This window comes from Cricetulus griseus, chromosome 2 (genome assembly GCF_003668045.3).
Source record: "Cricetulus griseus strain 17A/GY chromosome 2, alternate assembly CriGri-PICRH-1.0, whole genome shotgun sequence".
NCBI classification, from domain to species: domain Eukaryota; kingdom Metazoa; phylum Chordata; class Mammalia; order Rodentia; family Cricetidae; genus Cricetulus; species Cricetulus griseus.
In genome coordinates, this window is record NC_048595.1 from 373,746,493 (window position 1) to 373,769,848 (window position 23,356).

Genomic DNA, 23,356 nt, shown 5'->3' on the forward strand with positions numbered 1-23,356 from the left:
TCTGTTGGGGCTTTGCTGACCCTGTAGGCACCCGAAGGGACTAAGTGATTTTCCTGGATTTCAGGATTTTTTTTCCCCTGTCATTGGTGACCTCATCGTCTCTAGTAATTCACGGAAACTTCTTAACTGTTCCAAAAGAGCTTAAAAAACACTAAAAAAGGAAAAACTATCTTTCCGTTGGCTCCCGAGCCCTCCCAGCAGAGGCCCGTCTGTTAAGAAGGCAGTGGGCGGCCCCACAAACAGGCCCAAGCATGTGTACAACTGGTCTGTTCCTTTCTCTGCCCACAGCCCTGCAGCTCCTCCTGAAAGACCCAGTGCCTGAGGTGCGGGAGAAAGCGGCTGAGACGCTGGGCCGTCTGGTGAAGTTTGCCTGAGGCTGACTGTACTCCTGCAAGCAATGTACCAGCTTGTCCTGCCTAGAGGACTCTGCTGCCATCACATACAGGGCCAAGACTGTGGTGCCCCAATTTATTGCCCAATAAAGCCACTTACACCTCAGTAGGTGACAAGCATATCAATACCACTCTTCCTTCTGGCTTAAACTAAAAGGGAATCCTGAGGTCCCCTGGTCTTGGGTGAACAGTTCTCAGGGTGCCAGGGTGGGAGTGGGTGGCCCAATCAAGAAGGCCAGAACAATGGGAATCAAGGATTCTATTGAGTCTGTATAGGCACACCCACCCTGTTCCAGGCCGCCCACAATAGTGCATCAGCCTAGCTGAAGAGTCGGATGGTACCATCTGCCCCAGAGGAGAAGATCCATGGCTGTGTGGGGTGGAAGGCCACATCCAGAACACCCAGATCTCGGGTCAGTGTGTGCCCCTTAAGCACCTTGACGGGTACCAGCAGTGGGTTCTGCAGCAGGTCACTGTGGAAGAGAGGGATTCAGTGCCCAGTGGGATGGTCCCATGGGGAGGGCTGGGCAAGGGTTAACACTCACTTGTACACCATGCCATGGCAGACAATAACACTACCGTCATCTGAGCCAGATGCAAAGAGTGGGTATCGGGGGTGGAAGGCCACAGCCCGTAAGGCTTTCTTGTGATGCCTGCAGAAGAGTGCATTGACAGTTGGGCTCCAGCTAAAGGGTCCCTACTCCCTACTTCACTCCTACCCACCTTACCTTAGCACTTTATATGGCTTGGTGGAAAGATCCAGGTCAAACCACACCAGTTTGCTGTCATAGCTGCCACAGATGATGTTGTCACCTAGGGCCAGAGGCAGTGACAGTATTTCTCACAAGACTTAGAGGGTTCCTTCATTCCCGACCCTGACTTGGAGAGTACATGGTCTCCTCACCTGCTGGGTGTACAGCTAGGCTAGATACCCACTTGCAGTTGGGCATCAGCTTCTTGGTAAGCTCTTGGCGCAGCAGGTGGTAAATGCGGACACTTCGCTGAGAGGCCACAAGCAGGAAGGGCCGGGTGGGGTGGAAAGCCACGCACTGCACCTGTCCATGGCTGCGGCGGAATGGGCTCTGGCTGCGCCTCCTGCTCAGCTGGTGGATCAGCACCTGAGTGTGTCCTGGGCTAGACAGCACCACAGCCAGGTAGTCCCCTCGCCCATGCCAGGTCACCTGTGTCACAGGCTAGAGAAGAGCAATGCCAGCTGATTACCTGACCAGGTCTGGCACGTTCCCCTCCCCTTCCCACCACATACCTTGCTGTGGCAGATACGTAGTCGCAAGCCCCCCTGGCGTTCTTCCTCGGAGGCCTCTAGCCAGCGGGCTGGCTGCAATGTTGGCTCTTCAGGTGGAGTGAAGGCATCCAGCAGCTGGTCTGTGCTGCCCACCAGCAGCCGGTCTCCCAGGGCGGGGTTCAGAAGCAGCACTGCATCGTCCCTACAAGCCAGGGACAGACACAGCCCTCCTCAGCATAGTCCCCACTTGGCTGTGCCCCTTCCCAACTCCACCCACAGTGTCCTAGACTCACATGGCTGCAGCTATTAGGCATATGGCAGGATTGGGGTTCCAGGCAATGCTCCGGACCACACCCCCAACAAGCACAGTCCTCATACAGCGGGCAGTGGCCACTTCCCAGAGCCTCAATGAGCCATCGTCCGAACCTGGATGTGGCAGTGAAGGCTCTCAGTATCTGAGCCTCTCACCCAGATCCCTGCCTCCCAGCTCAGGGCAGCTCCCACCTCAGGCCCACCTGAAGCCAGCCACTGGCCCCCTGGGGAGACACTGAGGCAGCGGACAAGGTCACTGTGGCCCCTGTAGACCTACAGAGAAGGAAAAGTGAAGACAGACACGCACACCCCTGAGGGCATCTGCCCACCTGATTGCCCACTTACAAGGGCCTGGCACACAGGGAAAGGCTGAAGGTCTCTTGGCCGAGGAAGCTTGGGGATAAGGTCTTCAGGGTCCACATTCACCTGGGGTGAGAGAACACTTAGTCACTACCTCCATCCTACACTTCCCCAGGACCCAAGTGGGCTGCTTAACATACCCTCATCTTGCGTTGCCGTGGGCACAGATACAAGTCAAGGCAGCGCTCAAAACGCTCCTGGATGAAGCGGCCATAAGCAGGCACTGTCCTCAGGCTGGGAAACTTTTGTGGCAGGAAGTTAAGCTTCCTCTCACAAGGCTCCTGCTGCATCCATGCCAAGCGCTGGGGAGACAGGACACAGGTGAGAAAGGATCAGGAAACATGGCTGGGGACCATGCCCATCTCGGTGCAGGCCTACCTCCTCCTCGGTGGGCAGGTACTCAGGAGGTGGGTTGTAAGACTCAGCGTGGCCAGGCAAGGCCAGCTTGGGTGCAGGCACGTGCATCTTGTGGCGCCCCAGCACGGCATTCGGATCCTCCTGGGCCCACAGGTCATAGAAGCTAGGGGTGGGGTCCTGGGGCCGTCGAGGCTTGATCCAACCCATCTTGATGGCGTGCACCATGCGAGACACCTGCACACAAAGCTAGGTCAACTGGCAGCACGGGAACCTTACATGAGGGGTAGAGGGAGACAAGGGGGTCCCCACCTTCTCCTTTTCAATTAGGGATGGAATGAAACTACGCTTGTCAGCTGGCCGGTTGGTCACAGGGTGGATCATGATGTCACCACTGAAGAAATCCACGGCTGGCTAGGGAGACAAGCATAGATGTTAGGCTGGGGAGCTGCATGTACTTCATAACCTACGGCCAGTTGTTACCTACCTCATATGGGTTAAAGCCCAAATCTCCAAACTGGCCTCTCTGAAGCCGCTGTACCAGGGCCACCTGTTCATCACTCAGCCGCAGATCACGCCCTGTCATCTTATCCTGCACAGTGCGCCTGAGGGAAAGCCAGTCAGACCATACTCCAGGCCTAAGGTACCACACAGGTTCTGACCCCGAGGCCCAACTCACCAGAAATCCGGGTCATCCATTTTGTCCAGAAACTGGTCCAGCTCATCTCGTGTCCGCAGGGGCTTGTAGATACGTTTGCCATCCAGGTCATAGCCCACATGTGGGAAGTCATCGTACCATGCCAGAGGCACATTGCCCACAGTGTTCCGAATGTCCTGTAGCATAGCCACCACGTCAGCACCTGCCCCTACCACACTTAACCCTCTTCAAGCTACCCAAGGACAGACCCTAGAGAGCCTCAAGTGCCTAGAGGCCAGGTGACCCAAAATCTGCCCTATCCCTGGCCCCAAGGTCTGACGTGGCATGGCAGGGGTTCTATGCCCCCTCCCCCCAAGCCCTTTGAGGCGCCAGAGTTTTACCTTCACATTTTCCACTGAAGTGATGCCAACCCTAGCCTCCCCCCTTACTGGATTCCTTGGCCAGGGCTCTGGGCAGCCACAGACAGGGATGACCTCATCGCCTATGGGCTCCCTCCCCTGGCAGAAGCCTTAGGCAGAAGTGGGTAGTTACAAGGCAGGAACCATGGGAAGACCCCACCCCACCCATGGGGAGACAAACCTCCGTTTTGCTCAGCAGGTGACCAAGGACCCCCTTCTAGCACTACTGGTCTTCCCCCTCCCACTTTAGTGGGCAGAGCAGCCACATTCCTGGACACACATTCCTGGTTTCAGCCCCTGCCAGCCACCACCCTCACTCCTCCCAGCCTGAGGACTGCTGCCCAGGCGGCCACTTCCTGCAACAGTAGCCACAAGGAGGAGGGGCCCAGACATAACTAGCACAGCTGAGTGCCAACAGTCCCTTAGCAAGACCCCTTGGGCCCTGTCCCATTGCACCTGTCCATACCACCAGCCCTTTCCAACAAGTTCATCCCCCAAAACGCCCTGTACTCTTGCTGTGTGCTCTCCACCTAGGAGGCCACTTCCAAATTGGAGGGATGAGGAAGTGCAGACCTTATTATCCACGTGTGCACTGGCATTGAGGAGCCCCATGGAGCGCACAGCAGGGATGGGGGTGGGGTTTCCCAGGCAGGATGGGTCAAACGGCTAAGTTTCTGGCACAAAGCACAGGTCATACAATCAGGTCATTCCATCCCCACACACCTCTCGACTGCCACTGCTGGAGTCACACACACACACACATAGAGAGAGAGAGCCTGGCACAACAAAAGACCCAAGTGCACATGGAAGGAGAGTCAGACAGGGTGTGGTGAAGCACTCAGGGCCAGGGCAGCTGGGTGAACTTAGGCATGCCAAGGAAGAAAGCCTCTTGACTTGATTTATCTTCTTCCTCCCTGCAGACTGGGTAGAATGTGCACCATGGTCTTGGGGCATCAGTAGCACCCCAGAAACTCCCCAACTAGAAAGATGCTCAGGACCCCCTAAGCACAGCTATTAAAAGAGAAAAGGTGCACAGACTCTGCATAAACTCCTCCAGGCCAGGGAGGGAGGCGGCGGCCAGGCGCGGGGGAGGAGCCGACTGCTATAAAGGCACTGCTCTGCTGGCGGCCCCACTCTAGTCCGAACACATGTGCCCGCGTCGCCCGGCAGCCGCCACCGCGGGGCGCAGCGGAGACCCCTGGCCCGGCGGCCTGTGGGGGCCTAAAGAGGCGGCATGAACAGCGCACCGTGGAGCTGACGCCGCGCCCCCTGCCCGGCCCATGTCCTTCGCCATGCTGCGCTCAGCGCCGCCGGGCCGCTACCTGTACCCTGAGGTGAGCCCGCTGTCGGAGGATGAGGACCGCGGAAGCGAGAGCTCGGGCTCGGACGAAAAACCCTGCCGTGTGCATGCAGCCCGCTGCGGCCTCCAGGGAGCCCGGCGGCGGGCAGGAGGACGGAGGGCCGCGGGGAGCGGGCCGGGACCCGGGGGGCGGCCAGGCCGCGAGCCCCGGCAGAGACACACAGCGAATGCGCGTGAGCGGGACCGCACCAACAGCGTGAATACGGCCTTCACCGCGCTGCGCACACTCATCCCCACTGAGCCAGCAGATCGCAAGCTCTCCAAGATCGAGACGCTGCGCTTGGCTTCCAGCTACATTTCTCACCTGGGCAACGTGCTGCTGGTGGGTGAGGCCTGCGGCGACGGGCAACCATGCCACTCGGGACCTTTCTTCCACAGCGGTCGTGCGGGCAGTCCCCTACCACCGCCACCACAACCACCACCTCTGGCCCGAGACGGAGGCGAGAACACCCAGCCCAAACAGATCTGCACCTTCTGCCTCAGCAACCAGAGAAAGTTGGTGAGCAGGGTCGGGAGAACAGACGGGGTCCTGATTTACTCATCAGCCTACACCTGCCAGGCAGAGGTGCCAGGCAGAGGCAACATTCCCTAATGCCTACACCTGCCACCAAAGCTGGGCCCAAAGGAGGGAAGGGCACATAGGAGCCACACCTTGGGACACTGATTCCCATTAGCAGTGGTTTTGGGGACCTGCAAATATAGGGTCAAAACGTAGCACTGAGAAGGGCCATCCAGAAGGTCTGGAGGGAGGGAGGGAAGGAGGGAAGGAGGGAGGGTTAGGGCCCTGGCAATGCTGAGGGACTGTTCCAGGGTTACTTTCCAGCAAGTTGAGAACTGAAAGGAGCTGAATTCAGGAAGTAAGAAGCATATCCATAAGCCTCCATCCAAAGGGGAGTAGTGTGCAGCAGGAAGGCAATTAGAGAGGGAACCCCCACCCCACCCTGGGGTCCACGTGCCACTGCCCCTCCACCTCTGCAGCCCACTTCCACCCCAAAGCATGGGGCACCTGCTGCCCCTCCCCTAGTCCATGAAGATCTGCAGGGGACGGTTTAGGGGAGAAAGTTCTGAAAGCTGAACTGAGAGATGCTGGCCAGCCATGATTTACTGCTCTGGCCGCACTTGGTGGCACCGGAAAAGCAGGGTGAGCAAGGAAAAAATACAACGGCTTTCCCCAATCCCCATTTCCTCTCCAGACAGCACGCACGAACTCCTGGGGCCTGAACATCTGGGAAATTTAATTTTACAGTTTCGGCTGTGCAGCAGTGTACTCCCCGCCCCAAAATACACTGGGGGGGGGGCATGAGCTGTGGACTGGGGTGCCCTAGCACTGGCCACCTGAGACAGTGCCCCAACAGGAAGCCAGGAAGGTCCAGGCAGTGCTGGGTGATACTAGGTCTCCATCCAGACCCTGACACACCCCCATCCCCTCTACAGAGCAAAGACCGGGACAGAAAGACGGCGATTCGAAGTTAGAAGGAGGAGGGTCCACAGCAGCCAAGAGGTGATGCCACTAGTGAAGGTGGATCCACTGAAGAGTCACGGAGAGCCCCACCTTGGACCTGATCTGAGCACAGGTCCCCAAGAGCATGCTCACCAGGCCAGACCTGCCCCAGCTGTGAGCAGGGCCTATGAACAGACAGACGGACAGGCGGGCTATGGCTTGACTCTAAGTAGTCCAACACTTACCCAGGCCCACTGGAACTTTCCATGCTGACTCCCTACCTGGGCCAAGTGTTGGCATCTTGTGTCTTTAATATGATAATATAAAGTCTGAAAATTTTGTATAATTAAAAATGAAACAGTATCTTCCAATCCGAGGCCGACTACCCTCTTGAAAGTGTCTGAACTCTCTGACCCTAGCTTTCTCAACCCACCTTCCCAGAGTAAGGCAGAGCAAGGACAGGTTTAGATCACCCATCAAGAGCCTTGTACAGGGGTCTGTGGTGTGTGTGTGGGGGGGGGGGCGCAAAAGGGATAGGGCAGGGCGGAGAGGGTGGAGAGGAGAGGGCAAGCCCACCGCCCATGATGAGAGGCAGCCAACAGCCTTGCCTCCTCCCAGGAGCACAGCGAGGAAGGACCAGATGGGCCTCATGCTCACACACATTTGGCTTCCCCAGCAGCACTCCATTAAAAGCGGGTATAGGAAGTAAGTGAGCAGTGCTGTCCAGCCAAGCAGGCTACCAGGTCTAGACAGGCCTGAGGACACCATCTGAGTAGCAGCTACCCAAATGTCCCCAATGATACCCACCTAACCCAGAGAGACTTGGGGTCCACTGACTGCCAGGGCTTCTGCTCTGCTTCCAGCTGCACACTGGAAAGACTCCTAGCCATCCGACACTCTGTCCTACCCAACTCTTCCAAAGATCCCTCTGGCCCCTGAGGTTGATTTAGACCTGCACCAGGCGCTGTGTGCAGCTGGCCGGTCATTAAAACCCTGCAGGTGACAATTAGTTGAGAGGTACAACAGAGAAGAAAGGCCAAGCCTGACTTCTGGCTGGGTGGTGGGTGGGGAATGACAGAGGGCACCAGGTGCTGTCACTGGCAGGCCTCCTGGTCCCTGGCTGGGGGGAGACCAGGTGTTGAGGCCTATGTGGGCATCCTCACAGGGCAGGGCCAATGTGGCCCCTCCTCTGCACTGAAGGGCTCCAGGGAACGCCGGTGCAGGAAACAGCAGTGTAATTTTGGAGGAAATTCTCAAAGCCAGAGCCATTAAGGCAGGGGTAGGGGGCTGTGTCCAATCTGATAGAAATATAACAGGATAAAGAGTCACAGCGGCAGGTTTTGTTCAGAAAGAAACCCAACCCCAAATTTCCTCCCCTTAATCCTGTAGGAGCCCACAGCTGCTCAGAGGGAGGGAGAGAGGGCACACTTCATCACCGCAGAACCTTCTGCAGCCCAGGAAGCCAGAACCTCGAAGTGCAGCTGGGGCTGAGGGGAGCCACCTTCCCTTCTCATATATTCCTCATGCAAGGTTCTGTCTGCCCAGCTTCACTCCTAAGCTACAAGGACCCTGTGACAACACTGGGTTGAGTCCCAACCTGGCAGGGTATGTGTGTATTCAGCAAATGGGCACCAACCCCACCCAAGGACCCCTGCTGGCCCTCCTCTCTGCTAGACATGGTTCTACTGCCTCTCCACCCATAGGCCTCACATTTCAATACTTAGGTAAACTCTGGGAGGACCAATAATTGAGTGGTACCTGCTTCTGTGGTCAGAGTGGCTGGGCCAGTGTCAGGACTAAACCAAAGGAACATGCAGACAAGAGACTCTAAGAGAAAGTCCCCAAAGAGCAAACTGGAGAATACTGTAAGGAAGTTTGTCCATTCGTAGAGGCTGCCAATAGAGTAGCAAGCATGGTTGGGGACTGTGGGGCTACAGAGGCCCAAATGATGCCCAGCTAGCTCCAATAGGCATCTCACGACCTAGAAGCCAGTGGAAGAGGAAAGAGTCAATTTAGGGATTAGGGCAAAGCAGGAGAAAGCAGGGCAAGCTTGAGCTTCAACAAGACTGAATGGTAGGCCAGAGTCAACCAGACAAGGGCTGGAGGCTTGGGTGTCAAGAGGGGTCAGATGAAAGCGAATGGCCTGTGGGGCCGGAAGGCTCTCTAGAGACCAGGATAGTTGGGGTGCGGCACGCGCCCGGCCAAGGCCTCCACTGCAGGGCCTGACTCTGAAAGCGGCTGCAGCTTGGCCAGCCTCAGGCCTGGGCAAGCGGCCCAGCCACTCCCTGAGCTGCACCGGTAGCAGTGGCTGAGCGCTTGGTCCGACAGCCAGCAGGAGGAGGGGAGGGGAGGGGCGGGAAGAACACTCCGTCACCCTCCACTGCTCCAGATTCAAACCAGACCGGGGGTGGCATGGTCCATTCCCATCTTGTGGCTCCACGTGAGTCCACAACAGCTTATGGCCAAAGAGTGGCAGGTGCTCCCAACCCACCACAGCCCCTGGCATCCTTCCCAGTGGGCAACTTCACCCTCCACCACACTGAGGAGCTGTGAGACAAAAACCAAGGGCTCCCTTAGTGTGTGCCCCACAGAGGCAGCTGGGAGGGGGGGGCTGGCCTGCACCATGGGCCAGCAGCCACCCTTGCGAGCTGAGCTGGGCTGGAAACATTCGGCTCAGCCTCAGCTGTCAGCTCCCTGTCCCCAGCCTGGGGAATGAGCTGCTGGCGGCACCACATGATTCATCACCAGGCCTGCCTGCACCCCAGGCCAGCCGCCCTCACCCTGCTCAGCACCTGCAGGCTGCCAGGAAACACATGTGACCCCTTTGGGTCAGGCCCAGCACTGAGACCCCAGGCCAGGCTGGTGGAGGACAGACAAACCCAAGCGTCATGCTTTCAGGGAGGTGGGCACCGAGCCCCTAAGAAAAGCCAGTGAGATGAGGTGGGTTAGGTCCACATCCATCCCTCCATCCTATCCCATCTCCTTCCCCCAACCCCCCAACAGCACCGGACACAGTGTCGGCTGGGACTTTTCCGCTCGATGGGCCCCTCCCCCTCCCCCTCCCCAAAGTGGCTGCAGCTGTCAGGGCCGCAGATTGGAACTGCAGGTATGGGGCTGGCCCGCTGCCCACCTCCCTCCCGTGTCTGTCTGCAAGAGAGGAAGCCAGCCCACCTCTGGAATCCTTCACTCTCTCCTCGTTCTGCCTCTCCCACCTGTCCCCCGGGAGCATGGGGTCAGCCGCCTCGCTCAGTCTCTCTCTTCCCCGGCCCCTCTCCGATTACAATGCGGGTAGTGTTCACTGTTGCTCAGCTCCCCCTGCACCAACCACCCTCTTGTCTCAGAGCTCATGGCCTTCCTGTGCTGCCACCTCCCCCTCATGGGGTGTCTTATCTCTCAAAGTGCTCAGGACTAGCCAGCTGGCCTGGCCTCACATGCCACACTGACCCCAACAGAAGGTTCCAGATGGGATGCCAGGCTCTGAAACATACACTAGAGGCCTGTTCAACAGAACAGAGGGAGACAGTACAGTGTCTTCCTGTTCTGAGGCCAAACCAGATGAGACCCAGCAGGGGTTGGCCAGGCAGGCACCACCTCCAAACCTACCATTTCCTTACCAGACTGCTTCTGGTCCACCATGCCCTCCACCATACTGACCATCCCTTGAGGCCCAGAGTCTTTAGGATGTGTGCACGACACTGGGGAGAAGGAAAATAGCTGCCCGAGGCACAGCTTGCTTGTCCCTCTGCTGGGGCTACTCAGAATCAAATGTTCTCCCCACTTCTGGAAGCAGGAGACCCCAGATGTTCCCACAGGTACTGGAGTTGGGCACAGGCTCAGCAGAGCTTTTATCTCTAGAGGTAAAGGTCTTGCTGAGTCTCACTAATCAAGCTCAGCTAAAGCTAATGCTTTAAGTAGGGCGGCGGGTCCAAAGCACAACACATGCTTATCCCCTCACTAGCCCTCCAAACTCGAGACATCTCCAAACACTCCGTATGGACAACTTCCCCTACCTCTAGGGACTGCCCACATACACAAGATTGCTGAGTGTGATTCCTGTCCCAGCAAGGCAGTCCTGGGCCTGCATAGCCAGCCTCCTCATAGGGTACCTGTTTTGTGCCTCCAACAACTCAATATAACCAGCACTCCTTGCCTTTCAAAAATATGCCCTTGCTTCTCTGCAGTTGTCCCCTAGCCCTAGCGAGAATATACGGATCTTAACGAGTCTACCTTTACATGCCACAGCCAGGACCATCTCTAACCCCATGAGAGACCCGTGCTTCTTCCACATGCTCCTCTTCCGCCTTCCTCCCAAGGAACCTCCTGCTGGCTTGGGCACTCTGATGCAGTGTGGCTCTTAGAATCATCAGGCCAAGATCAAGAGATGGCACTAGAGGTTTACCTGGGCAACAAGTATACAGTAGTCACAGAGACACATTCCTAACCATGCCCAGTAATCACCGGTGAGCCCCTAGGTTGGGCAGCCCCAGTGGGATAGGGCTGGGCCTGAAGGGTTAGTCTGAGTCTAGCCAGAGGCCTCATTTGGAGGCAGGCATAAGGCTAGCCTCCGGTGGACGGCTGCCAGAGCAGTCTGTACAGACCCCGGTGGGAGGGCCACTCACTCACTGGAAACCTGAGCCCACAGGCTCCCCTGCCAGCAGTAACACAAGCAAGCATGGAGAGTAGAGTGCACACAGGGAGGCAGCCAGGACACTGCCGGCAGGCGGGGGTGGCCCCGGAGGAGCAGAGACCGCCAGCACACTGGAGGCAGCTGCCGGTTCAGTAGCTGGGAGAAGCCATTAACTGCATTTGGCGAGAGAGCAGAGGGGATCACAGGTTCTGGATGCAGACAGCCCAGGCCATGTCCCTCATGTCCGTGTGGGATCCTGAGTTATAGATCGGGCAAGGCCGGGGTGTGGGTGTTAAGACTGTAACAAAGACCCCAAACCCATTGCTGGAAGGGTACTTGCAAGACCAGCTCTTCCCAGACTTTCCAGGCTCCCCTGAACTCCTCATACTGGCCACACTTCTTGAAGAACAAGACTGTAGGCCTGCTGAGCAGATGCAAGGGCTTTTCTACCTGATCAGGCCTGGCCTTGGTTTCTCCTAGTTGCTTGATACAATGAGGAGGGGCAACATTGGCCACTCACCCGCCCTTCCATCCCAGTCCACATCCCAGGGGTCTCAACTACTGGATGAGATCATGTCTATGAAGCCCCACTGCTGTAAGGAGGAGATGAAGTGGCCATGTGGGGGTGGGGCAGCCACAGCACAGCTGCTTCTCAGTCGCCCCCCACCCTACCCTATCCCCACCATGCCTAGCAACTCATCTAGGGGCCTTTACCCCCACTCAGCTGCGCCCATGTCTGTAAATCAAGGGGACGAAAAGGAGGTGCTAAAGTACAATCAGAAAACAGTGATCCAGGCTGCTCAGGTTAAGAGTCAGTGATGTTGGGGGATCCTTAAAACACAATACTGGCAAATGAAAACAGAGCTCAGAAGCTCCTATGTTCCCAAGGAGTGGTCTAGAGAAAAGGACAAGGTTATCAATGGGACACTTCCACCTTCAAATGGCAACAGGCTACTCCCATTCCACAAGACTGTAGTCTCTCTAGGCTCCTGCTGAGTTCACCACCACTAGGACAAACCACATCAACACTTTCCCAGTACGCCTGTCTAGAATCCTGTAGCAGGTCTGATGCTATGGTATGGCCTACACAGATAATTCTACTATGTGGCTCAGGACAGCCAAAAATCCTGGGGTTGTTCCTACCAAAGTCCACCAGAATCCCAGAAAATTTTCTGATCTTTATAGGTGTGGGGCAACCAGGGCACAGCCACAGACAGCACAGGCCTCAGTCCATAAAGGACCCCAGATGCATGACTGGAGATGTCTGTTGCCCTCAGGCCTCTCCATGAGGCAGCCTGAGGTAGGCTAAGCTCCTCTTCTACCCTGACCCCTTAGCCAGGCACTGATGGCCATGCCTCACTCCCTCTCAGCTGTAGTCACCTTGTTCTGAGAATAAGAAAACCAATTGCAGCCTCTGACAGGGAACAAGCCCCAGGCACTCTGGGGAAAGATGCCCATGTCCAGCCTGGCCTGGATCCTCAAAGCAGAGCTCTGTGGTCCCTTCCAGCTGCTGGTCAGCTATACTGGCGATCTCAGCAGATGGGCACCTGTATTACTGTAGAACTGTCACTCAGACATGTGACACACAACACAGGAGAAAGGAAGCGGCCTTCACACCATATCACAGCACAGCATGAGGTTGCCCAGCCTTCTCCAAGGGCCACTGCACAGGCCCACTGAGGCACACCCTGCTGAGGGCAGGCAGGGTCAGACAGATCTCTTTCAAGGCACTGATCAGTTCTGGAAACCCCTCTCCCAACTCCTATCTTCCATATACAATCATCATTGATTTCTCAAAATACCAAGCATAAAAAAGTAGCCGACAGGATGTAGCTGCCGACAGCCAGGCCCCCTGTGGGGGGGGAGGGGAGACAGGCAGGGAGCCGTGCTGTGCGGGCCCCCCTTGCCGGTGCGCCCGCTGCTCCGGCCAGGAAACCAATTTATTTTGTTTTGTCTCTGTTCTCTGAACACGCAGCAGAGACTGGATCGGGCTGTCGGCCAAGGCTCCTGTAGACACTGCCAAGAGAGCTTGAAGGTGGGGAGGAAGCCCAGCCAGAGAGGGGGCGCGTGTCTCCCCAAGGCCTCAGGGACAGCCCCTGACAGGCAGGCAGGAAGAGCTCCTAAGAAGAGGACCCATCCCTGTAGGCCCCACACTAAAGCCAACACGAGACTCCCAGGCTCACATTCTGAGCTATACAGTGGCCACTGCTCAGCCCTGGGCCCAGGCCTCACCAGGGAGGGACAAGCTGCCAGACCCACTGCCTCTGTGTGCATAATTCTCAGAGCTTCCAGACCCTGCTGGCATCTTGGACACAGTCCACACCCTCTCAATGTCTCCACTCCCTGGGGATTCAAGGAGACCCCAGCCTAGCATGACACTTTCCTCTCATGATGTAAATTTCCTGTCCTATATAGAAAGTCAGGAAGGTATCACAGAAGTCATCACTGAGAGATACCAAAAAAGGGAACAAAGTCAATGGAGAGACCAGGAGATGCCAGTCCAGCCATCGGTACTACTGTGGTTACCCCTCAGACAAGGTATAGACCGACTCATGTCAACCCATGCCTGCCACCCTCAGCTCAGAGTGCCAACACAGGCTATGCCACAGTGAAGGGAGCAACCCTGACCCCCTGTGACCACAAGACAGACAAGATACTGCCAAGCCATGTGCAGCCTCTCCCCTCCAACCTGACAATGACACATGCATACTACTTCAGTTATCTGTCCCAGCCCCCCCAAATTGTTCTTCCAGATTGGAGGAGGGCCTGAGCCAGGCCGCCTACTTGGAAGGAGCCAGCGCAGCAGCCTCATAAGAAGTTGGGTCTAACAAGCACCCCCTGCAAAAGCTGGAGGTGCAGCCCCGATGGGCTCCCTGAGGGAGGCACTAGCTTAGCCCCAGCAGGAGGACTCTCATCTCGAATAGCAGGAAATCAAATTCAGCTAAGTCCTACCTCCTCATCAGAACTGTCCTCCTCATACTCATCTCTGGTCAGAGCTCCCTCCTCCTCCGTCCTTGGACCAGAGGGGCCTGCCTGTGGAGAGAAAGGAAAAAAAGTTACTTTGGGGGTCCCTGGAAGGCCTCTGACTCTCAAGAGGACCTAGCCCACAGTGCAGACCCATTCCCCTGGTTAAACTACTTGGGGAGAGCCACTTTCCCAATGCTGGAACCTAGACCCAAACACCACATGAACCACTGTGCCACCCCAAATCTGAGTAGCCCCAACCTGGCCCAAGGCACAGGATGGAAGCTATCTTAGATCTCAGCATACTTCAGGGCCTCAACCACTGTACCCTGCACCACGGAACCTACCTAGGGACGCTCCCTCCAGGGCTGAACCAACCTCTGCTCTCTAGTAGTCAGGCAGTGGGTAACACTAGGTGCCAGACCAAAAGGAAAAGGCTACTAAGAGCAGTAAGAGGCAAACCAGCCATGGGGCAGGCTACCACTCACCCAACCACCACACTAATGTTAAAACCAGCTGCACTGGCCCAGGGCCAGTGGTCCCACAAATGGTCCTACTGGGCCCAGATCTGGCAGAGGAGACTATGTTCAGACCTGCTCAGACCTAGGAGCGGGGAACACAAGGAGAAGCTTAAGGAGAGCAGTGCCACCACTGGGGTGATGTCAGTGCAGACTGATGACATAGCCAAGGGGCCTCTATCATAAGGGCCTCCTGGAACCACTGAGAACCACATTCAGGCCAGACACACTGGCCAAGGACCTAGAGAGATAACCCAACCTTCAAAATACCCAGAGGCCCAGACCCCAGGACCCTCCACACCCACCACAGTTGCAACAGTAGGTTGACCTTGTCCCCTGGGTCAGAGTGGGTGCCACTGAGGAAGCACACTCCAACCTGGAAAACAGATTCTCCCTTGACTGGGGAGGCGGATGGCTCAGACCAGATCAGGTTTATTGGCAGAAACAGAGCTGATGGAGAAAACAGGCTCACCTCTCACCCGAGGGCAGTAAAGTGCTTAGAGCAGGAACCCCGGTGTGTGGGCGCCCCCGCCCAAAGCCCCACTCCCTTTTACCCAGGCAAGAGCCAAAGGCCTACTCTTCCTCCAGCCTGTTTTTCCCTTCAATACAGAAGACTAAGTTTTTCTCCAGGCTCAAAACAAGGCAGGATTCAGTTTCCATATCTCCCCCGCTTCCTTGCTGTACACCAAAAATGGGTTGCAAAGCCCAGCTCAGAATAGGGCTCCTACACTCAGGGCCCCAGCAACACAACTGGCAGGCACATCTGTCTTTGCCTGAGCTAAGCAGGCCCCTGGGCAGCGGCATGACAACACCAAGCTTCTAATCAGCCACTGTTCCCCACGCAGGTGCCTATAGCCCTGGCCTCAGGCAGGGCCCCCAACACTTCAAGTCTCCTCCCAAATGTTCTCTGCCAAGTATTGTACACGAACCACAACAGCAGTGCCCACAGGCCATGATCAGAGTCCTTCGAGAAACAAACTTGGCAGCCAGCACTGTGTTTGTGTCCTTATTGTTCCAGTGCAGGACAGTAAAGAATATATCTGGGGAGCCAAACTCAGGCCTCTGACAAGGATTGGGATCACAATGGTGAGGCTCAGGAGTTCCCTCCACATACATGCTCTTCCCAGGTACCTGGAGTTAGTTCTAAGGAACAGCAGCTTTAGTCCAGACTCCATAGCTGCAGAGCAGGCTATGTCCACCAGAGGGCAGCACTGAACCAGAACAACAACACAGGAACCAGCTCCCTGGGAGACATAAGTGTCCTCCCTGGCCTCTGGAGGAGGGTGGCCATTCACTCTGGGAACAGATATAAGAAAACACATTTTCTCAAATTATCTGTCCCCCTTTTTGAGGCAAGGTATTGTTCTGCAGCCTAGGATTGGTTCAAACTCTCTTCCAGATCCAGCATCCTGAGTACTGGGTTTATAGGTGTACATCTGTTTTCAACTTAAAAATTAGGGGCTGGAGCCTGGCAGTGGTGGCACACGCCTTTAATGCCAGCACTCGGAAGGCAGAAGCAGTTGGATCTGTGAGTTTGAGACCAGCCTGGTCTACAAGAGCTAGTTCCAGGACAGCCTCCAAAGCCACTGAGAAACCCTGTCTCAAAAAACAAAACAAAAATAAATAAATAAATAAATAAATAAATAAATAAAAATTAGGGGCTGGAGAGATGGCTCAGAGGTTAAAGAGCACTGACTGACCGGGTTCAATTCCCAGCACCCACATGGCAGTTCACAACTATCTGTAATTCCTGTTCCAGGGGATCTGATATTCTCACACACACATATATTCAGGCAAGGCCCCAAAACAAATCTTTTTTTAAAAAAATTTAAAATGACCACTAAAACATCCAAAGCACAGACAATGGAATAAAGGTACAAGACACTCTTACCGCTGCCAGTTTCCCCTAGGTCAGGGGTCTTTTGCAGACTGGCTGTCTACACACCTCACTCTCCCAACACCAAGAGAAGGTGGTGAGGTCTACAGCTGACACCCACTGTGCAAAAGGACACACCCCTAAAAAAACTCATAGCCTAAGCCTGGCTCCAGTAGTCTTAACCAGTTTGGGGTTAGCCTCAAACAGCAGCATTGCCACCACCCAATAAGAGGCCAAGTGGCTGGTGACAGAGCAGGGTGTGTGGGGTGACAGAAAGGCCCAGAGATCAAGGAGGAGTTAAGATGCCAGGCCAGGTATCACACACCTTTATCTCACTACTTGGAAGGCAGAGCTCTGAGTGTTCAAGGCCAGCTTGAGCTACACGGTAACTACTGGATAGACAGAGCTACACAGTAAGAACTTGTCTCAAAAGGGGTGGGGCGGGTGTGGACAGTAAGGACAACTTGAACAGAGGCAGAACAGGAGTAGAGAGCTGGCCAGGAAGCCACCCCCACAGAAGCCAGCAGGAGGAGTCAGGGCAGCTAGTGACCAGGATTGGTGTTGAGAGAGCCAAAGGAGGGGGTGATCACCAGGTACTGAAACAATAGGTCGAAAGAGGCCCCCAAAAGGAGCCAGTGAGCCAAATGTGAAGGAACAGGTGTTCCCAGGAAAGGCAGTTCTTGCTTCCTCCAGACCTTGACCTCTGAGGGACAGGTCTACCTCTGCCTAGTCTAGGCTGAGAATGACTGCAAGGACCAAAGACAGAGGCACAAGGGTTTTGAGAGCCTAGAATGGCATCCAAATGAACAAGCTGCTTTTTTTTTTTTTTTACATTATTTACTCATTGTGCGTGTGATGACCATGTGAACCACAACATACATGTAGAAATAAGATGACAACTTGTAGGAACTGGTTCTCCATCATGTGGGTTTTGGGGATCAAACTCTGGTCATCAGGCTCGGTGGCTGAGTCATCTTGCTGGCCCTAAACAATCTTCTTTTAGTACCAGAAACAGAATTTCCTGTCTAACCTGGACACGCTCCACTGCCATCACCAACCAGGTATAGGACAGAGGCTATGCCACCTCTTCCAGGAAGCAAGCCAGGGTCAGCCAAATCAACTTCATATCCCTTTCCTGTGGTGCGGAAAACAGGAGCCAATTCCAGCACGCCATACACCGAGGCCAGTGCAAGGCATCCCAAGACTACCTGCCCCTTTCCCACTCCCTTACACACCACACACACCAAATCCCCAACACACAAAGATCAAGTCCAGCATGCTACTAGCAACACAAAAACTCTGCATAAAGGAAACTGAAGAACCCACTGTCCAGCAAAGGCCCTATGGTGGACAGTAACAAGATACCAGGCCACTACCCATTCTGTGTCCTTGGTCAACACAGAAAAGGATAGAAGGAATTATGCAAGTATGACTCACCAATGAGAAAAGACTGGCAAAAGGTACCTACCTAGTTTTAAAGATGTGCCAGCAGAGACTGAAAGGCCAGAGATAACATAGGATAAAAAAACTGTTCTTGAGCCAGGGGTAGTGGTGACATCTGGATCTGTGAGTTCAAGGCCAGTCTGGTCTACAGAGGGAGTTCCAGGTCATTCGGGGCTACACAGAGAAGCCCTGTATTGAACCCTATCCCCTCCCCACCAAAAGAAAAGTAACCCAGAAAAGGCCTGAGGGAGGCTAGGGAGATGGTTCAGTCAGTAAACACTTACTATGAAAGCATGAGAACATGAATTCAGATTCCTACCATCCACATAAAAATCTAGGCATGAGCCAGGAGGATCTCTGTGAGTTCACCCATTTGGTCTACTTAGTGAATCCTTGAGACCTTGTCTCAAAAACAAATACAAACTAGGGAATGAAAGCACACACCTTTAATCCCAGTGCTCAGGAAGACGCATAGGCAGGAGGATCTCTGAGTTCCAGGACAGCCAAGGATACCCAGAGAAACCCCGGAGGGGGAAAGGGGTACTAAGCATGGTAGTACACACCTGTAATCCTAAGGCTAGAGAAGCAGGATAGGAAGACCTTGGAGCTAGTTAGCCAGCTAGTCTTGTCAATGAGTCCCAGGTTCAACTAGAGCCTCTGCCTCAAAACAATCAAGTGAGGGTCTCAGAAGACAGAGGTAGGTAGATCAATATGAGCTCTAGGCCAGTTAGAGCTACAAAGTAAGATCCTCTCTCACAAAGTGGTGAGAGGGATTTAAGGGCTGAAGGGACAGCTCAGCATTTAAGAGAATCTACTCCTATAGCAAGCAGTACACTAGTTCAATTCCCAGTACCCACATGGGTTAGTTCATAACTGCTAGCTAACTCCAGTTCCAGGGGATTGAATGCCCTCTGACCTCCAGGGGCATATGCATGCATATGGTGCACATAAATCCATGCAAGCACACCCATGTGTGGATGGGAACGGGCAGACAGACAGATGGACGGACGGACGGACGGACGGACGGACGGACGGACGGACAGACGGACAGACGGACACACACACACACACACACACACACACACACACACACACACACACACTGAACAAAGGGGGGCTGTAGAGATGGCTCAGAGGTTAAGCGCATTGGCTGCTCTTCCAAAGGACCTGGGTTCAATTCCCAGCAGCCCCATAGCAAATCACAATTGTTTGTAACCACAGTTCCAAGGGATCTGACACCTTCACAAAATAGGAATTTGGACAAAACACCAATGCATATAAAATAAAATTAGATTAAAAAACAAAGCCAGAGCTGGGCGTTGGTGGCGCACGCCTTTAATCCCAGCACTTGGGAGGCAGAGGCAAGCAGATCTCTGTGAGTTCTAGACCAGCCTGGTCTACAAGAGCTAGTTCCAGGACAGCCTACAAAGACACAGACAAACCCTGTCTCGAGGGGAAAAAAAAAAAAAAAAAGCCAGGCAGTGGTGGCACAGCACTCAGGAGACAGAGGCAGGCAGATCTCAAGTTCAAGGTCAGCATGGTCTACAAAGCAAGTTCCAGGACAGCCAGGACTCTTAACACAGAGAAACCCTGTCCTGAAAAACCATAAATAAAAAGAAAGAAAGAAAGAAAGAAAGAAAGAAAGAAAGAAAGAAAGAAAGGACAAAAGGACCAGAGGGCACCAAGGTCTTTCCCAACCCTACACAAGCAGCTGACTCTACCAAGGTCACCAACCCTGGGGCCTGGCTGCTCACACCCTCTGCCCTAACCAGACATTCCATGTGTGGCTAGGTGAGGGGACCAGGGCCCTCACTAGTATTAGGCCTGACAGAAACCACCAGGGCTGACACAAGGTCAAGGTGCCTGTCAGGGAGGGAATTGGGAGAAGAGAATCTTCATGTTGGACAATGGTGACTGTAGACAGGTAAAATACTTGCTCTGCAAACCTGATGGCCTGAGTGTGATCTCCAAAACCCACAGTGGAAGAAGAGAACCAACTCCCATAGGATGTCCTCTGACCTCTACACACATGCTGAGACACAAGCACACCTGTACTCACATATGTAACAACAACAAATAAAACATAACTTCAAATATTTATGCTCCTCTCAGCTCACCACAAAAGGCTGCCCTTCCTAAACCTGAAAGGGCTTGGTCTGCTTTACCCACTACATGGAAGCAACCTATAATGAGACTTCATGGTCCTGGACACAGTGTTTGACAGCCATGACACTCTGCCCACAGACTGCGCATCTCAGAACTGTAACATAAGTGACATTGATCTGCATGTTCTCACCAGGATCCATATCCAGGACTCAACATATAGGATAGACTCTTGAGTGTCAACTTCCTAGGACAGAATGTACCAGACCCTGTAGGATACACATCCTTCTGCCCCACAAGATGGCACTACAGTGCAGGGAAAACAATGACCCTTCTGTACCTTGCCTCACTCTGACTTCCATGCAATGACTCTTAGTGTACAATTCTGGGACAGGTAAGGAGCCCCTGCTCCCTCCTTCAGAGTCTGTAAGAGAAGACACGTACAAGAGCAAGGACGCAGCGGAGGGACAGGGATGAGTAGGTTCAGGGGGTGTTTGTTCAAGGGAGCCGAACTGACTAAGCTAGCTGGGAGAATTCCTGAACAACTCCTCCCCAGCCCCAGATACCCACAGCTCCGCCACTAGATGGCGCTAACATCTGGCCTCCAAGCCTGACAAGATAACTTCCAAGGCACTTCCCAGCTGCTGATGTCTGCCATGCCCAGAGCTATACTGAGACCCCAGCAGGATTGGTTTCCACCAGCAGACTTGATTAAACAAGGTCGTGATTTCCAGAATACCAGGGCCACTAGTTTGCAGAATGCTTTGAACTGCTGCATTTTAGTCAAATTAAGCTTTTCTTTCCTTTTTATCAAGCAAAGAGAAGAGTGCCATCTTCTCCATCAGCACAGCAACCTACCGCCTCTGGTGTCAAGGGCAGCTGGCCCATGAGCGGCTGGGCTGGACTCCAGCAGCTCCTGCTTTTACTGCTGGACATTCTACCTAGCAGTGACATCCCCATCTTGGGCTCTGCCTCTAGAAAACTTAGTCCATACCTAGACTGTGTCAACCTACTATTCCATAGAGGTGGCCTCAGAATTGTCTGAGGGGCAAAGACACAGGCATGTGGACTTTCATAGTTCTCAGAAAAGGGACAGAAGTTGCAAACTAATGCCCTGGAGTTCAAATGTGTGAAGACAGAGGACCAGGCTCCTGAAGACACCACGGAGGGGACAGTGTGGTACAGCTCTCATAGCAGCCATAGCGCATCAGGCACTTCCTCTTTCTGGCCACACTCATGCACAGGAGAGCCTAAGGGGGCTCCACATTCACCCACCTGTACCTGCACCTCAGAGGTTTCCTCCGTTCTATTGCTGTCCTTATCACAATCTGCTCCATCCACTCCTTCAGTGTAGTCCTCGCTAGTATCACTGCCAGAGTCTTCAAGGCCTGAAAACACACTCTCCTCGCTGTCAGAGAGACTGGAATCAGTGTCTTGGAGGAGAGGGGGCTGCAAGGAATTACAGTGTTTAGTAACTGCCACCTGGGAAAGTTGTGCCCCTGGTCACATGCCTCCACCCACACCAAAACATCCACCCCAGCTGGGCCCTTCTTATCTCCTACCCCTGATGATAGAACCTGCCCTCAGAACAGATATGCCAACCCTAGTGCCCTGCTACAGAGGGACTTTTCAAGAATACACTGGCTTTTCGGAGCTCAGCTCTCACTCACTGTGTCACCAAAACCAATTTTTCTCTACTGACAAACTCTACACCTTACCCTGGCACCTAAGGGTCCCAGAACTGGAAGGTCACTAGCTAGGAATGTGGCTGTGAGCCTGGGAGGATCAGAAATTCCTGAAGGCTTTGACCAATTGCAGTAGAAGCTTCTTTCCCTTGAAGATGGAGACCAACCATTGATGGACAAGTTGGAGAGTTAAAGAGTAGTGGAACAATTGAAATTTACCTACAGCCAACTATGAGGATGGCCCTCATATGCTCATGTTTGGTTCCCAGTTGTTGGAGTATTTAAGAAAAAATAGGAGGTGTGTTTTTTGTTTTTTTTTTAAGTTGCCTTGGCCATGGTGTTTCATCACAGCAATAGAACAGTAACTAAGACAACCCACCCACTCTCTCTTTTCTTAGAGCACAAACAATTCTGACCATTTCATATTTACCACAATATGATGACACACATGCATTGTAAACAAGTCTCTATGATTGACCTCCAAAAGTTGAGCAAGAACTTGAACACTCTTTAGGAACCATGTAATTGCAGAAATTTCAATTTCACTGTTTTTCCAATAGGCTAAGTTAAGTCTTAATTGGGTTTCAGATTCATGGTTTTGTTTTTTTTTTTAATACAAGGTCTCACCATGCAGCCCTGGCTAACCTAGAACTCGATATGTACACCAGGCTGGCCTCAAACTAACAGAGATCCATCTGCCCCTGTCTCCTCAGTGCTGGGATTAAAGATGTGTGCCACTACCACTGGATAATTCTTGCCTAGCTGAGTGTCTTTCATTACCAAATATTCACAGCTCAAGTGATTCTCTTACTACTACTGACATCTCCAAAACTCAGCCACATATCACAATAATAAGTAAAAGTAGTACACAAACAACTGACTACAAAGGGCCAACTACCTAGAACTGCATGTAGGAAACAGCTTAGGTACATTTAATAAAACAAGAGAACAGCCAATGATTGTGGAGTCACCTGTAAGAGACATGGTTGTGCGTGCCTTCTACCACCTAGATTGCTGGAGCCTCACCAGCAAGTCTAAGTAGCCCAGCAACAAGGAGAAGCAATGATTCCCTGACAACCAGTACTGGATGCCCTGGGTCCCATTCAGGCTTCTATATTCTCATGTCCTCTTTTATTTCACAACACACTTGACATACTGGCATGGTAACACAACTAAAATCTTTTCTAGGGCAGGAAACACAGATGGAAGGTTCAGAGACTGTGGTGAAAGGCACTCTTAAAGGTCTCTTCCTTCCTTAACAAGGTTCAAGCCACGTTCTAGCGGCCCTCGGCGCAGGTAGTGCTTTTCTGAGGGTTCCAAAATAACACCCAGGACAGGACGAGGTTCTTCCGGGCTCTAGGCGACCCCCCAGTCACCAGACACAGTACCAGGGTCCGGCCTCCCTGGCTTTGCCACGTGCACACCTGATTCACAGAGGGATGCGACCCACCACCTCGAGGTTACCTCTTGTGGCTGCGGCTCCTGGTCGGGTTCCAAACGCCGCTTCCCCGACAGCGATTCTGGTGACATGTGGGGCTTACCCCACGCCCCCGCCATGCTGCGCCGCGCCGGCTACCGATAGACTGTCGCTTCCGGCAGCGAGCGCGCCTCGTGTGCCCTCA

General features: G+C 53.8%; 3 protein-coding genes across 13 annotated transcripts in view; 2 read left to right on the top strand and 1 right to left on the bottom strand.

Annotated features, from left to right (window-relative positions):
* The window catches only part of Mroh1 (maestro heat like repeat family member 1), a 59,945-nt gene extending 59,431 nt beyond the window's left edge, over positions 1 to 514 (top strand). For all 9 annotated transcript variants that reach the window (XM_035440695.1, XM_035440690.1, XM_035440692.1 and 6 more), the window contains one exon: positions 289 to 514. In XM_035440695.1, the coding sequence (XP_035296586.1) occupies positions 289 to 374 (86 nt within the window). In that variant the 3' untranslated portion in view covers positions 375 to 514. The remainder of the gene's footprint in view (positions 1 to 288) is intronic.
* Positions 455 to 23,356, bottom strand: Bop1 (BOP1 ribosomal biogenesis factor). 3 transcript variants are annotated; one of them, XM_027404199.2, is made up of 16 exons: positions 23,199 to 23,354; positions 21,331 to 21,498; positions 14,098 to 14,178; positions 3,341 to 3,495; positions 3,149 to 3,266; positions 2,974 to 3,075; positions 2,686 to 2,898; positions 2,448 to 2,609; positions 2,293 to 2,373; positions 2,151 to 2,220; positions 1,929 to 2,061; positions 1,657 to 1,837; positions 1,297 to 1,585; positions 1,121 to 1,205; positions 938 to 1,045; positions 455 to 865 (listed from the first exon to the last, which is right to left on the bottom strand). In XM_027404199.2, exons 1-16 carry the CDS (start codon positions 23,289 to 23,291, stop codon positions 712 to 714), a joined length of 2,193 nt encoding a protein of 730 aa, XP_027260000.1. In that variant the 5' UTR covers positions 23,292 to 23,354; the 3' UTR covers positions 455 to 711. The 3 variants fall into 3 exon arrangements, with proteins under 3 accessions (XP_027260000.1, XP_027259999.1, XP_027260001.1); XM_027404198.2 differs by having other exon boundaries at positions 21,325 to 21,498; XM_027404200.2 differs by lacking the exon at positions 21,331 to 21,498 and having other exon boundaries at positions 23,199 to 23,356.
* On the top strand, positions 3,174 to 6,894 carry Scx (scleraxis bHLH transcription factor). The gene is made up of 3 exons (XM_027404290.2): positions 3,174 to 3,304; positions 4,638 to 5,576; positions 6,512 to 6,894. Exons 2-3 carry the CDS (start codon positions 4,998 to 5,000, stop codon positions 6,548 to 6,550), a joined length of 618 nt encoding a protein of 205 aa, XP_027260091.1. The 5' UTR covers positions 3,174 to 3,304; positions 4,638 to 4,997; the 3' UTR covers positions 6,551 to 6,894.